We start from the raw sequence: 15,938 nt of genomic DNA, 5'->3' as shown, positions 1-15,938 counted from the left end.
TTGTAATATAGTTTGAAATCAGGGAGCATGATACCTCCAGCTTTGTTCTTCCTTCTCAAGATTGCTTTTGCTATTTGGGATATTTTGTGGTTCCATACAAATTTCAGGATTGTTTGTTCTGTTTTTGTGAAAAAATGCCATTGGAATTTTGAGAGTACCTGCATTGAACGTGTAGATTGCCTTTGATAATATGGACATTTTAACAATATTAATTCTTCCAATCCATGAGCATAGTATAACTTTCCATTTATTTGTGTCTTTTCAATTTCCTTCATTGATGTTGTATAATTTAGTGTACAGGTCTTTCTCTTTGACTAAATTATTCCCTGGGATTTTGTTATTTTTGATGCAATTGTAAATGGGATTGTTTTCTTAATTTCTCTTTCTGATAGTTTGTTTTAAGTATATAGAATGCAACCATTTTTTTTGTATATTGATTTTGTGCTCTGCAACTTTAGTGAATTTGTTTATTCTAACAGTTTTTTGGTTGAGTCTTTAGGGCTTTCTATATATGTAATATCATGTTGCCTGCAAATAGTGACAGTTTTATTTTTTCCTTTCTGATTTATATATATTCTATTTCTTTCTCTTGCCTAATTCTTCTGGCTAGGACTTCCAGTACTATGGTGAAGAAAAGTAGTGACAGTGGGTATACTAGTCTTGTTGCTGATCTTGGAAGGAAAGCTTTCAGCCTTTCACCATTGAGTATGTTAGGACATTCAAACAAACAAACAACCCAATCCACTCTCCCCTGCTCCATGACATCAGGTGTAGCATGTGACTCCTTCAATTTTTACTAAAATCTACTGTAGGATTCACTGGCCAAGTACCTTATGATTGTGAACCTTAAAGATAAAGCTGCCCATAGATAAATATCACATGGTTTTACTCATACATAGAACATAAGAAACAGTGCAGAGGCTCATAGAGGAAGAGAGGAAAAACTGAAAGGGAGAAATCAGAGAGGGGACAAACCATGAGAGACACTTAACTACAGGAAACAAACAGGGGTGTTGGAGAAGAGGTGGGTGGGGGGCTCGGGTAACTGCATGATGGGCATTAAAGAGGGCACCTGATGTGATGAGCACTGGGTGTTATATGCAAGTGAGGAATCACTGACCTCTACATCTGAAACTAATGGTGTAATATATGTTGGCTAATTGAATTTAAATAAAAAATAATAAAACTAAACTAAAATAAAATTAAAATTAAAAAATTAAAAAATAAATTAAAAAAAGAGTATGATGTTAGCACTGAGCTTGTCCTATATGGCCTCTATTATAGTTATGGCGAGGCAAGTTCCTTCTATGCCCACTTTGTTGAGAGTTCTATCATGAATGGATATTGAATTCTGTCAAATTATTTTTCTACATTTATTAGGATGATCATATGATTTTATCCATTTTGTTGACATGGTGTACTGCAATGGTGCAGCTTTTGAACCATTCTCACAGTGTTGGAATAAATCTCACTTGATCATAGTGTATGATCCTTATAATGTATTGTGATATTTGGATTGCTTCAGTACTTTATTGAAAAAAATTTACATTTTTGTTCATTAGGGATATTGTAATGTAATTTTTTGTGGTGTTTTTCGTTTTGGGATCAGGGTAATGTTGGCTTTGTAAAGTGAGTTCAGAAATGTTCCTTTCTCTTTAATTTTTTGGAAGATTTTGAGAAGGATAAATATTAAATCTTTGAATGTTTGATATATAGCTCCAGTGAAGCTGTCTGGTCTTGAATTCTTGTTTGTTGGAAGGGTTTTGGTTACTGTTCAATTTCCTTAATAATAATCAGTCTATTCAAATTTTATATTTCTTCATTATTTAGTCTTGGAGTACTGCATGTTTCCAGGAATTTATCCATCTTTCCTAGGTTGTCCTATTTGTTGGTGGATAAAAGTTCATAGTAGTCTCCTATGAGCATTTGTATTTCTGTGGTATCAGTTGCAATGTCATTTATTACATGTATTTGTTTGAGCCCTCTTTTTTTCCTTGGTGTCTGGCTAAAGGTTTGTCAGTTTTGTTTATTTAGAGAATCAACCCTTAGTTTCATTGATCTTTTGTACTGTCTTTTAGTCCCTATTTTTGCTCTGATCTTTATTATTTCTTCTCTCCTAATAATTTTGTACTTCATTTGTTCTTTTCCTAATTCCTTCAGGTATATGTTTTGATTATTCACTTGAGACTATTCTTGGTTTTTGAAGTAGACCTGTATTGCTATGAAGTTCCATCTTAGAACTACTTTTCCTGTATCTCATAGATTTTTGGAATGTTGTGTTTCCATTTTTATTTGTCTTGAATTTCCCTTTTGATTTCTTTATAGTCTCATTGGTTTTCCAGTAGTGTTTTGTTTAGTCACTGATTATTTGTAATTTTTCCAGTTTCTTCTATGAATTGATCTCTAGTTTCCTACTATTGTGGTTAGAAAAGAAGCTTGAAATTATTTCATTCTTCTTAAACTTATTGATACTTGTTTTGTGGCATAACCTATGGCCTCCTGAATGGTCTATGTACACTGTAGCCTAACCTATGGCCTAACCTGTGATGTCTCCTGGAGGATGTTCTATGTACACTTGTGAAAAATGTGTATTCTGCTGCTTTTGGATGGAATGTTCTGTATATATTGTTAAGTCCATCATGTCCAATCTGCTGTTAGAGACCAATGGTTCCAACAGTGTAAGAGAGTTCCCTTTTCTCCACATTCTCTCCAACATTTGTAGTTTCCTGCCTTGTTAATTTTCCCCATTCTCACTGGTGTGAGGTGGTATCTCATTGCGGTTTTGATTTGTATTTCCCTCACATCTTCTTTATCCATTCATCTTTCGATGGACACCGAGGCTCCTTCTACAGTTTGGCTATTGTGGACATTGCTGCTAGAAACATCAGGGTACAGGTGTCCCGGCGTTTCACTGCATCTGTATCTTTGGGGTAAATCCCCAGCAGTGCAATTGCTGGGTCCTATGGCAGATATATTTTTAACTCTTTGAGCAACCTCCACACAGTTTTCCAGAGTGGCTGCACCAGTTCCCATTCCCACCAACAGTGAAAGAGGGTTCCCTTTCTTCCACATCCTTCCAACATTTGTGGTTTCCTGCCTTGTTAATTTTCCCCATTCTCACTGGTGAGGTGGGATCTCATTGTGGTTTTGATTTGTATTTCCCTGATGGCAAGTGATGCAGAGCATTTTCTCATGTGCGTGTTGGCCATGTCTATGTCTTCTTCTGTGAGATTTCTCTTCATGTCTTTTGCCCATTTCATAATTGGATTGTTTGTTTCCTTGGTGTTGAGTTTAAGAAGTTCTTTATAGATCTTGGAAACTAGCCCTTTATCTGATACGTCATTTGCAAATATCTTCTCCCATTCTGTAGGTTGTCTTTTAGTTTTGTTGACTGTATCCTTTGCTGTGCAAAAGCTTCTTATCTTGATGAAGTCCCAATAGTTCATTTTTCCTTTTGTTTCTTTTGGCTTCGCGGACGTATCTTGCAAGAAGTTACTGTGGCCAACTTCAAAAAGGGTGTTGCCTGTATTCTCCTCTAGGGTTTTGATGGAATCTTGTCTCACATTTAAATCTTTCATCCATTTTGAGTTTATCTTTGTGTATGGTGAAAGAGAGTGGTCTGGCTTCATTATTCTGCATGTGGATGTCCAATTTTCCCAGCACCATTTATTGAAGAGACTCTCTTTCTTCCAATGGATAGTCTTTCCTCCTTTATTGAATATTAGTTGCCCATAAAGTTCAGGGTCCACTTCTGGATTCTCTATTCTGTTCCACTGATCTATGTGTCTGTTTTTGTGCCAGTACCACACTGTCTTGATGACCACAGCTTTGTAGTACAACCTGAAATCTGGCATTGTAATGCCCCCAGCTATGGTTTTCTTTTTTCTTTTTTCTTTCTATTTTATTTTTTTGTCTTTAAAATATTTTATTTCTCAGTCTTCACTGGAATTGCTTACAATGAGAAGGTCTTATTAAAGTTTTTTAATCTGCATAAGACACTTTTTTTGACTTATACAAATTAAAAAATCACAACTTAAAATGTAAAAGACATTAAATCAATATGACACCTTTAAGGACCCAGTATGTCTAACTTCCTGGGTTAATGTCACATTTGAAAATGTTACTTCCTCAATTTTTCTGTGTGAATGACTTTTCCTTCAGAACCAAAGAAATCAATTCTCCCTAGAGAACATTTGCAAATTTTTTCATAATGAAAAAAAAATCAACTTCAAATTCTTGATTTGCAAACGAATTATCCATCATGAAGTAAGGAAGAAATAGTCTTAAAAAATCAAGTTCTAAAATGGACCCACTGTAGTGAACAGTCAGAGCTAAGGGCTACTCTTATGTTTACCAAAGAAACAAACAATCCAATCATGAAATGGGCAAAAGACATGAAGAGAAATCTCACAGAGGAAGACATAGACATGGCCAACACGCACATGAGAAAATGCTCTGCATCACTTGCCATCAGGGAAATACAAATCAAAACCACAATGAGGTACCACCTCACACCAGTGAGAATGGGGAAAATTAACAAGGCAGGAAACCACAAATGTTGGAAGGATGTGGAAGAAAGGGAACCCTCTTTCACTGTTGGTGGGAATGGGAACTGGTGCAGCCACTCTGGAAAACTGTGTGGAGGTTGCTCAAAGAGTTAAAAATATATCTGCCGTAGGACCCAGCAATTGCACTGCTGGGGATTTACCCCAAAGATTCAGATGCAATGAAACGCCGGGACACCTGCACCCCGATGTTTCTAGCAGCAATGTCCACAATAGCCAAACTGTGGAAGGAGCCTCGGTGTCTATCGAAAGATGAATGGATAAAGAAGATGTGGTTTATGTATACAATGGAATATTACTCAGCCATTGGAAACGACAAATACCCACCATTTGCTTCAAAGTGGATGGAACCGGAGGGTATTATGCTGAGTGAAGTAAGTCAATCGGAGAAGGACAAACAGTGTATGTTCTCATTCATTTGGGAAATATAAATAATAGTGAAAGGGAATATAAGGGAAGGGAGAAGAAATGTGTGGGAAATATCAGAAAGGGAGACAGAACATAGAGACTCCTAACTCTGGGAAATGAACTGGGGGTGGTGGAAGGGGAGGAGGGCGGGGGGTGGGGGTGAGTGGGTGACGGGCGCTGAGGGGGACACTTGACGGGATGAGCAGTGGGTGTTATTCTGTATGTTGGTAAACTGAACACCAATAAAAATTATTTTATTACAAAAAAAACAAAACAAAAAAAACAAAATACCAAAAGTGGCTGTCTTAGGGTATTAGAATAAAAGAACCCTTGCTCCTTAAATGAGCTGTGGAAGGAAGAAATGGGAATGCCCACTGAATTCCTTGCTAATTACTCTTACATCACTGCCTGCTTTCCCACCAACAGCCACAGGAGGGAGCCTTCATATCTCCAGGTTGAGTTTCATGTTCTGTGATTGCTCTGGGCTTCCGCTAGAGAGCAAATTTCCAAGTTTTTCTCCCATTCCCAATCCTGTGTTCACTTATCTACTTATGCTACTTTCTTGTCTTCCTACATGTTCTGATGTGCAAGCACACTAGGTCTTCCCCCTCCTCCAGGTGTAGTATAAGGAAGGAGCAGCTGTGGTAGGCCTCAGGCAAACATCTGGAAGGTGCCTAAGAAAGGGCCAGGCATGAAGTAGGTGACCACTGTTAGCAGGAAAACAAAAGAGCAGCAGATACATGAACGCAAGGGAAGTGCGTGAGAGACCCACAGGAGTACCTGGATGGCTGACATGCAGAGGAGGGAGAGCACAGACCCAGAGCAGCACGACTGGCCTCTGGAAGATGGCTCCCTCAGGGAAGGGGCTCAGCAGGAACCAGGGGCAGTCAGGCCAGCACTGACTGGCTCTGCCTGGAGACTAACACTGAACTTGAGGTCCTTGCACATCAACACAGTGCTCAACACAGGTGAGACACCATACCATTTATCTAAAGAAGCGAAGGGGTAAAGGGTACACAGATGCAGAGTTGGGCAGGACATAGAGAGGTTTTCTTTCACAGTCCCAAGGGTATTCTTTCTGGAATTTCAAGAAAGCTACCTCCTTCTCAGGGCAGTGACTCATGAGAAAACTCAAGCTTGTATACCCTTTCCTGTTCCTGACCCAGCACCACAGTTACCCTGTTCTGGGTAGATGCCGTTGCTTTGGGAGAGAGACCATTTTATTTACTAATTCAGAAGCACCAACAACTATCTCTTTACTGAAATAAGTTCAACTGTATCAGAACTAAATTTAAAAAATAAACAGATTAAAAAGAGTAGAAGACAAAATAGGGAGATTTCTTTTTTAAAAGTTTCACAGTGGGGAAGGGCGCAGGTGACACGAAAAAGCCTGCATCAACCACCTGATAGAAGATGGGCAAAGACTATGAATAGGCAGTTGACAGAAAAGGGGATTCAAATAGCAAGGAAAAAAAAAAAGTCAAAAAATTATAGTGAAAGGCCGATTCCTACTTGTTTAGCAAATTCCCAGAAGTTGGTCATACATTGTATTGATCAGAGTTGGGACACTCTAGGAGTGTTAGATGGTACAGTCTCTCTCCACGGAAGGCAAATTGGCCTTCCTGCTTCACCTCTCCCCTCACTTAGGAAAATTTCCCATATGGTTCCCTCCTCTTGTATTTAGAAGTAAATAAACAGGTTGGTGTGAGCCACAGGTAACTCACCTCACTCCCAGGAAGGTCCCTGAGTGAGGGTGTGATGCTCAGGCCATGGTGATTCCAGCATCTCTTCCTGCTCTCCTCTTTCTGGTCATCCTGGTCTAGTGTCTGCAGAGAAAGTAGGAGGCTTGCTCGGGTCTTGAGGGTCTTGGGCCTTTCAGAAGCCTCTGAGTTGTTAACCACATCAATGTAGCTTCCAAGAGAAACCATGGAGACAGCACTGCTCCTGCCTGAGTACTGGAGATCAGCCCGATGAACACCAGGTCTGGGGCTCCGGGGCTTGGGACTCATGGGTTTGCAGGGCATGCCTTGGCTTCCATATGCCAAGCAACAGGCAGACCTAGAGGGAAGGGTGCAGCTGATCCCAGCCTGCTGGGTATGAGGGCTGGTGGGTGACATCAGCCAGGACTTTTCAGGAAAGATACCTAAAGTTAGGTACCTGCCACTTTCCTGGGGGCTTGTGCATTTGATGTTTGGCTCACTTTTTCTCCTGTTATGTGGAGAGACCAAATTGCTGGATGTCAAAGGTGTGGGGAGATGTGGAAGTGACCAGTGATCTTCAAAAACACAGCCTTCCTGGTCTTGTACCTGTTCCTCACAGTGACTGTTGGGCCCTGGTGGAGAAGGTCTGAATGGATTCAAGATTTCCTGTCCTGGAACCAGACTAACTAAGGGCCTTTTTGTGCCTTCTGCATCTTTGCTTTTCAGAAATGCACACCAGGAACTCTGCCATGGCCTACTCTTCTCCTTCCGGCCCTTGAGAAAACCTAGAGAACATTCATCAGTATTCTCTTTTTCTAAAACCTTTGACTCAAAAAAATTTGCAAAGGTCTTATGAGCTAAGGCCAACTGTGCTCTGAACCTTTTCTCTGGAGTTTTGAGTCTCTTGGCATCACAGCTTTCTGAGGACAGTGTTCTGCTACCAAGGTCCCCTGGTGTCTCCACATTGTCCCCTTCTCTCAACCCTGCTCCCTGGCGGATGACCTTCTGAGAGGCGCTTGTACCCACTTGGTGTGTAGGAGGTATGTCCCAGCCAGCTGCATTCTGCCAGCAGGCCATAGGGTCATGACTGTCCACAGCCAGCTCCTGGAGGCCCGAAGAACCTATGGTTGGGGCAGGGGTGCTGGGTCCCTGTGCACCGGCGTCCCTTCCTGGGCTCTTGGTAACCATAGGCTTGCTTTTTCTGAGGGAAGTCACCTTAGGAAATGTCAGGCACTTCCCAGGCTCCTGCGAAGTCTTGCAGGGGCAGAAGGATGGGCCTGGTGGTGGGAGAGCTTGGGCGGGGGCAGAGGCCGGGGTGCCAGATTCCTTCTCTGTGTCCTCTGCTCCCCCAACCCCTCTCCCGGCCTTGGGGCTCTGTGCTCTTTGGCTCCCAGTGTGATGAAGGCCCTGGTCTCTGTGTGTATCTTCAGGATAGGGGCCAGGCACACTAGCAGCTTGTTCCCTGTCTGCCTTAGTGCCAGGAGTCTGGCTTGCCCCAGGCAGTTTCTCTTCTGCAGTATCCCCTGTGCTTAGACTGCCCTGGGTCAGCTCCTGGGGAAAAGTCTCTTTGCCCAAGGGCCTCTCCTGGGGGGCAGCCGAGGGCAGCAGAACTGGCGTAAGTTCTGTGGCCTGGGCCCTCTGCCAAAGACTCCCATCGTCACCTCCTAGGCCGCTGCACGCAGACAGCTTGCACTCATTGCCACAGGTTTGTGGTTTCCCAGCCCTGGAAGATTCAGAGGGTGTCACTTCAGCACTACAAGGAGATTGTGGTCTTTTCTCCAGAAACTCAGACTGTGTTTCTGAAAGAGGACCCGCTCTCGTCCTGGTGGCCTGCAGACCTTTCTGCTCAACAGTTATAATGAAGAGTGTACACCTGCCCCTAGGTGTGTCTGCTGTGGGCTCTAGCTTCAGGCCCTCAGAAGAGGGCTGCACACCAGCCTCCAGCCCCTGCTCACACTCATCCCCACCGCTGCAATGAAGCACAGTGGCTGCTGTCATTTCTGAAAACTCTGGTAAGGCACTTTTGGTGCAGTTGGAGTCTAGTACCATCACGTCTTCCACTTCCTGCGAAGTGTCTATGGCACTTGATATCAGGGTGGTCTCTGGAGCAACTGAACAATTACCCACTTTACAGCAACCCATCCAGTCTCTGTTCCACACCTGCAACCTGCTATTGCTAGAATGAAGTGGGAACTTGGCCCTGACAGGTGGCTTTCTTTTCTCACTGAGAATGGACTTTGATCTGTAATTACTGGTTTGGTTTCCGGCCTCAACAGAAATGTCCTGAAGATGTTTTTGTCTGTCACTCACATCAGCAATGTTTGGTGCAGGGCCAGTGCCTCGGGGCTCCTCTTGCAGGCTTTCTGGTCTGTGTTCCGACTTGCACTCTGTGGGCGCTGGTGCTTCCTCTGTGTTAAGGCTCACAGACTTTGCAGTAAGGCATGAAGAGACTGGGCAGGATCTAAAATCCTGTCCCAACTGGTTTTCCAAGCAGAGATATTCACAAGGTGTGTCCTGAAAGGCCTTCTTCCAGCTAAGAGCCCTGAGTTTATACTGATCCTGTAAGTAAGGGGCCTTCCTTTGGGAAGCAGAAGGCAAAGGAGACAGTTGGGTGGGAACAGGGTGAAGAGGGTTTTGTGCTCTTGGATCTTGTTCTGATTTGGTTCCTTCCTTCAAATGAGTCCCAAATTTCACAAAGTTCTGCTTAGGAGGATTCTCAGGGTAACCTATAGGAAACACTGCTAGGGAATGGGCCCTGGTCAGTGTCCCCATGTGCTGACAGCAGTACTCTGGGGATGTCCTGTCCTTGTCATTAATATTTTCTGGGGCACTATGGTGAAGCTTGGCATGTGGAAGGCAAGATGTCCCTAAAGGAAGCTGGCAAGGGGCGTCGGAGTAGGGCTGGGGGCAGAGCAAGTCTGTGTTCTCAGGACCTAGAGTACTTCCCTTCTTTGTCCTGGCTCCCAGAGGGGCTGTGCTATGTAGTGGACCTCTGTAAGGCAGCCCTGGTCCCCTGGCCCAGGTGTGGATATATGGCCAGCTCTGGCCCAGTTCACAACACCAGTGAAGGAAGGGCCAGGCCACTGGGATGCCCAGACAACTTTCAGACCTGGATTTCTGAAGAGAAAAAATAGAGAATCCCCTAAGGTCTTGTGCAGTCACCACCTTTGCTGGCTGGAGACTGTAGCTGCCTGTGGTACCCTGTGAGCAGTTCGCTGTGTGGTGAGGAGACCCTGCCAGCCAAGACTCTTGCTCTAGGCTGGGAACACCATTGTCATGGAGGTGTTCTGTCTTCTCTTCTCCAGGTTCTACAGCAAAGTCTTGGAACCCACTTTTGTAGGACTCTTCCTTGAAGTCAAGGGACAAGTCTAGTTTCTCCTTTGGGTCAAGCCCAGGGACACCAGTTGAATGCTGCTCCTGAGGAGGTCTGGGTGCTGGGATGTCAGGGCATTGCCAGTGTCCTTCTCTGTCCACAGAGGTACCACTTAGAGGAAGGCAGATTCCCCCAGCGAGGTCACCAAGCAGGGACTCTGTGTCGGAAGCACTTTCAAAGGGGTCAGTTTTTGTGTCTGAATGACTTTCACTCTGGTGGGACAGTGTCTCAAAGTCATTGTGGTCTGTTTCCTGGTTCCATGCCTGTTTCTCTGGTTCTGCAGGAGAAGTGGGGAGCTGCTTATCTTCAATTTTGTCTTCACCTGGCAGGTGTACACCTGGCTCTGGAGTCTGCAAGGGCAAGAAGAAAGGAGTCAGACAAGGCCTCAGGACATTTGCACTCATGTTACATTGCACCAGCCTTTGTCAGAAGGAGGAAGGCTCAGAAACATCTTATTAGTTCCCCATGTGTGCCTAGGAAAAGAGAGGTAAATATGAAGAGCTACCTTTTATTAACACAGAAAACAAGCGATGAAGCCAAACCCAAACAGTACGGAGAAAATGTAGCACATAGTTAAAGCAATTCTATTAAAAAATCAGAATAGGACAAATGAGCATGTGCAGTTTAAGTAAGTATAAATATGTTGTGTGAGTCATGGTGAAAAGCATATCTCTGCCTAATGTTTGCAGCAGTAAATATCAAATTAATATATGTTTGTTTTGTGTTGTTTATTCTTACATAACCAACTGGATTAAAGTCAAGACTCTTACACTTAGAAATGTTTTCTGAGTTAGGTTTGCTGGAGTAATTAAAAAAAAGAATTATTGAATTTTAAACACATTTCATGATATTATAAGTGCCTAAGACAGCTTTGAGAATAGGAAGAAAAAATGGAGAATTGTTCAAGTATTTGCAAATTTTCCTTTTGACATTACACATTTCTTTTTTTTAAAAAAAAATTATTTATTTGAGAGAGAGAGAGAGTGAACAGAGGGAGGGGCAGAAGGAGAGGGAGAGAATCCCAAGCAGACTGCCTGCTAAGCACAGACCTGACCCGGGGCTCAATACCACAACCCTGAGATCATGACCTGAGCTGAAATCAAGAGTCAGATGCCAAACCAACTGAGCCACTCAGGTACCCCTGTCTTACACATCTCTTAATCAACTTGTTGAGATATAAATTTATATGCATCTGTTTAAAATAGATGGACCTATGTATTTTGACAAATGTGGACACCCATGTAACTACTATCAATAAAAACCTAGAGTATTTCTATTTCTCAAAGAAAAGCCCCTGCCTCTTCCTAGTCATTCTCTACCTCTGTCCTTCTTACTTCGCAATGACGTGTTTTCTACCATACAGTCTAGATCTCTGTTTTCTGGAGTTTCAAATGATCAGAATATGCAGTTTGTATTCTTCAGGGTCTGGCTTCTTGCTTTCAGCATAGTATTTGAGTTTCATTCACGTATCATGGTTGTAGCATGTGTTGGACAGACAATGCCTTGAATGAGGTGATAATGCTACACCCTTCTTTCAATCACCAAACTCCCCAAAGACTCCTTAGACCAGAGTGGAACAAGCAATTGGCTCCATTTTTAGCTAAGGCTCCTCCACATTAAGTTTTGTACAAAAGCCGTTCATTCAGCCAGCCATTCCTAAGCACGTTTCTTAGGACTTGTCATAAGAGATTTCATTACTCCTTAACTGAGAGGAGAAAAATGGACAAACACCAAAGCATGCAATATGAAGCTTTTTAAGACACAAGATAGATTCAGAACATCAGGAATAATATGATAGTATAGTTTCAAATTTGTTGCAAGGCAGGTAGGAGTCAGTCCGGAATATGAAAGGAAACATTAAAAATCAAAACATTTGGAAAGGAGTGCTGTGTGCTTGCTGTGTGGTATTTGGGGGAGATATCCAGCTAGGAAGCCAGGGTTTCCCAAGTTCCCCAGCAGGAACACAGGGGCAAACTCTGGTCACTCCCAGGTCACCCACAGCCCTGTGAGGATGAGCAAGATGTGGATGTGAACATGCCTTGGCAAGCACAGAGGCCTGTTGCCGGGAAGGAGAGAAAATGAAGGCCACCTACAGCTATTGTTCAGTGAGTGCTGCTTTTGGAGCATGTCCACTCCCTCATCTTGCCAACTGAGTTATGAAATCAGGAACTGACACCCCAATGATAGAACATGTGAGCAGTCCTTTTAGCCAGACATAGCTCGACATAAACTTATAGACCCATAGTGGCATCAATACTCACATGCTTCAAGCCCAGAGAGTTCCAAAACCCAAGTTCCAAAAGGCCAATGCTCTGGACAATGACTATCCCAAAATTCCTGTGCTTACCTCTGTTCAGTATCACCTCCCAGAACACTGCCCATAAGGGGATGGACTAACGCCAAGGTACTGGACTCCCTGGCTGGGTCTTCTTAATGATCAAGCCTTTCTTTAAATTCCAGGTTATTCGGGCAAGAGGTCTCACTCTGTTTCAATGAAAATAAAAGAAAATTGCAGAAAAATACAAAAAATAATTTTTCCAGATTGCAAAATTGGTGTTGTCTCTGCAAGTGCACTGGTATAGCAGGTTTAAAATTCCTTAAAAGTGTACAAATGCTGAAATATGAAGAGCACATATCTTTTTAAAAAAGCATTTGATTTGGTTGAATATTAGGTTCTAAATCTTCTAAAGAAAGAATCTTTTCCTCCTGACTTGGCATAGGAGTAATCCTCAAGTAATTTCTCAGCATGAATCCATGTAATTCCATGGTTACCCTGGAGGGATGGCCTAGGGATTAAATCTAGAAGCAAAAGTATTCTTTTTGTTTAAATTTTTAAAAATATTTTATTTATTTACTCATGAGAGCCAGAGAGAGAGAGAGAGAAAGGCAGAGACACAGGCAGAGGGAGAAGCAGGCTCCATGCCGAGAGCCCGATGTGGAACTTGATCCGGGGACTCCAGGATCACACCATAGGCCAAAGGCACACGCCAAACCTCTGAGCCACCCAGGGATCCCTGTTTAAATTTTTTGTGAGAGTGAGCGGTGGGTCAAATTTGAATGTTCTTAAGCAGAGAAACTATTTTTGTCACAGTCCTGGCACTTCCTAATTGTCATGTTTTTGTAACTATATGAAGCTTCAAACGCTAGGGCAAGGTGTTTGGACTTTCTCCTGTATTTTTTTTTTTTTTTTCTAAAAGCCATTATGATTTGCTCTTTGACCCATGATTGACTGATTGATTGATTAAGATTCTATTTATTTATTCATGAGAGACACAGAGAGAGAGAGAGAGAGAGAGAGAGGCAGAGACACAGGCAGAGGGAGAAGCAGGCTCCATGCAGGGAGCCCGATGTGGGACTCGATCCCTGGTCTCTAGGATCATGCCCTGGGCTGAAGGCGGCGCTAAACTGCTGAGTCACCTGGGCTGCCCCCATGATTTGTGTGTTTGAAAAGAATATGTATTCTCTAATAAGATCATGCAGGGTTTGATAAGTGTTCATTAGCTCAAGCTTGTTAACTGCTAAATCCTAATTAATACTGTTAATCCTCAGTAATTTGACCAGTTTTTCATCTGCTATTAAGAGAAGGGTGATTTTAACATTTAATGTAACCACAAAGGTGGTGCACTTGTCAATTTATTCTTAACTCTGTCACCTTTTGATTGACATATCTCAGCATTATGTTAGTAGGTGCATAAACAAGTTTATGATGGTATACCTTCCTGGTGAGTGGCTCTCTTGCTACATAGTAACCTTTTTTATCCCTAATAAAGGTCTTTGCTTTCAAAGCCATCTTCTCTAATATGGGTTAATTTGGGTTATTATTTTCCTAGTTTTTCCATTCCTTTATTTTCAATCTATGCTCCTTAAGTATATTGTTCATAAACCACATGTAGCTGGGCTTTCAAAATCCCATCTATTTCAGTCACTTTTATTTAGTTTTTAAAAAGATTTTATTTATTTATGAGAGAGAGAGAGAAAGAGTGGGAGCATGAGTGGGGGAGGGGCAGAAGGAGAAGCAGACTCCTCCACTGAGCAGGGAGCTCAATGGTATGCAGGGCTCGATTCCAGGACCCTGGGATCATGACCTGAGCAGAAGGCAGATGCTTAACTGACTGAGCCACCCAGATGCCCCTTTCATTAACTTTTAACTACAAAGTTTAATCAGTGAGCATTTATTGTGATCACTGGTATATTATGGTTTCAGTCTACCACCATATTTCATTCTTTTGGGGTTTCTCCTTTTTTTCCTGGGAATTTCTCTTTTTTGTGTGTAGATTCAGCAATGGTTTGCTTAAGAGCATAAATATACGCATCATTTCTGTGTATTTTTGTTGCAGTGAGCATTTTGGGCAATACACAATCTGCAAAAATTCTAGAAACAGAAATTCACTCTGCTCACTGTAGTCTGACTGGCTATCTGTTCATTCACCCAAATCACTCTGGCAGAAGCCCCTAGTGACCTCTGCACTACCAAACCCAGGACTCTGGTTTTCTGTCTTGATTGCTCCTTGTTGTTGTTGTTGACTATTTAATTTTTTACAACTTTGTTGAGGTATAATTGACATAAAATAAAATGTACATATTGCAAGTGTACAATTAAAGTTTTTACATACATCTGGGAAGCCATGACCACAGTCAAGATAATGAACACTTCTCTTGCTTCCAAAAGTTACCTTATGCTTTTTTGCTTCCTCTCATCTCCTTCTCACCTCTCCCTGGCCACCCTCCTCCATACCCAGGCGATCTTTACTTGCTTTCTGGTTCTACAGATTAATTTGCATTTTCTAGAATTCCATAAAATGGAATCATACTGTATATATTTTTGGTTTGGCTTTTTTTTTTCACTCAGAACAATTATTCTGAGAGTCATCCATGTCTCATGTGTCAATAATTTGTTTTATTGCTGAGTAACATTCCCTTGTATAGAGATTGCACAGTTTATTTATCCATTCACCTACTGATGGACATTTGAGTTGCCCCCAGTTTTTGGCTTTTCAAATAAAGCTGCAATGAACATTCGTGTACAAGTCTTTGTATAGATGTGTGCTTTCATTTATCTTGAGTAAATATTTAGAAATGGAATGACTAGATCATATGGAAGGGCTATATGTTTAATTTCTTAGGGAATGGCAAATGGCTTTCCTTTCCATTCCATTCCATTCCATTCCATTCTATTCTATTTTATTTCATTTTATTATTTTATTTTATTTTATTTTATTTTAATTTTATTTTTTTCTTTAAAACAAGCTCTGACCAGTTTTATTAAAGAAAAATTTTGTGTGATTTACTTTTCACCAGTCTGTTCTGGCAGGCTTCTAATGATATCAGAATCACCTGGATCAATGATAGCCAGTGTGCATACTCTGTAGTATTTCCCACATGCTGTGCCCAATTCAATATTATTGCCACTGTAGTGATGGACACCAGTTTTGGCCAACATGGCCTAGTATTCTATTTCAGATTTCCTCAAAGCCGGGCAATTGTTGGCCAGGATGACCAGTTTCGCTTTGCCGTGTCTGATCATTTTCAGGGTCTGCTTGTACCCCAGCACATACTTTCCACTTTTCATAACCAGTTGGAGCCTAGAGTCGATCGACTCCAGCGACTTTTTCGTCTTCTTTGCGGCCACCATCTTCCTGCCTTAGACGCGGGACGGCCCCAACCAACAGCAACCGCCAAAAAATCCCCATTCCCTTTTATACTGCTCCAGCAATATATGACAGTGAGCTGCTCCATATCCCCCCCCACCCCTACCCTCCCCGCCCTGCCCAATCTGGTATGGTATCCTTTGTTCATTACAGCCATCCCAGTAGGTGTGAAGTGGTCTTAATTTGCATTTTCCTAATGACATATGATGTAAACATCTTTTCATATGCTTTTTCAATCTGTACA

At 42.2% G+C, this 15,938-nt stretch overlaps 1 protein-coding gene, 1 long non-coding RNA gene and 1 pseudogene across 3 annotated transcripts in view; 1 reads left to right on the top strand and 2 right to left on the bottom strand.

The window, feature by feature from the left end:
- ARHGEF4 (Rho guanine nucleotide exchange factor 4) overlaps positions 1-10,007 on the bottom strand; it is a 122,099-nt gene extending 112,092 nt beyond the window's left edge. The window contains 2 exon segments of the mRNA XM_049097354.1: positions 6,698-6,799; positions 8,984-10,007. Of these exon segments, the coding sequence (XP_048953311.1) occupies positions 6,698-6,799; positions 8,984-9,445 (564 nt within the window). The 5' untranslated portion in view covers positions 9,446-10,007.
- On the top strand, positions 9,987-10,755 carry LOC112652471 (uncharacterized). 2 transcript variants are annotated; one of them, XR_003131486.3, is made up of 2 exons: positions 9,987-10,228; positions 10,376-10,755. It is a non-coding gene; the product is annotated as an uncharacterized LOC112652471 (long non-coding RNA). The 2 variants fall into 2 exon arrangements; XR_003131487.3 differs by having other exon boundaries at positions 10,330-10,755.
- A 4,534-nt stretch (positions 10,756-15,289) lies between these two features.
- LOC112652470 (60S ribosomal protein L30-like) lies at positions 15,290-15,722 on the bottom strand (annotated as a pseudogene).
- Positions 15,723-15,938: the final 216 nt, after the last annotated feature.

The sequence above is a fragment of the Canis lupus genome, chromosome 19 (genome assembly GCF_003254725.2).
Source record: "Canis lupus dingo isolate Sandy chromosome 19, ASM325472v2, whole genome shotgun sequence".
In the NCBI taxonomy this organism is placed as follows: domain Eukaryota; kingdom Metazoa; phylum Chordata; class Mammalia; order Carnivora; family Canidae; genus Canis; species Canis lupus.
The sequence above is the reverse complement of the archived record's forward strand: the minus strand, read 5'-3'. Positions and strand labels throughout refer to the sequence as shown.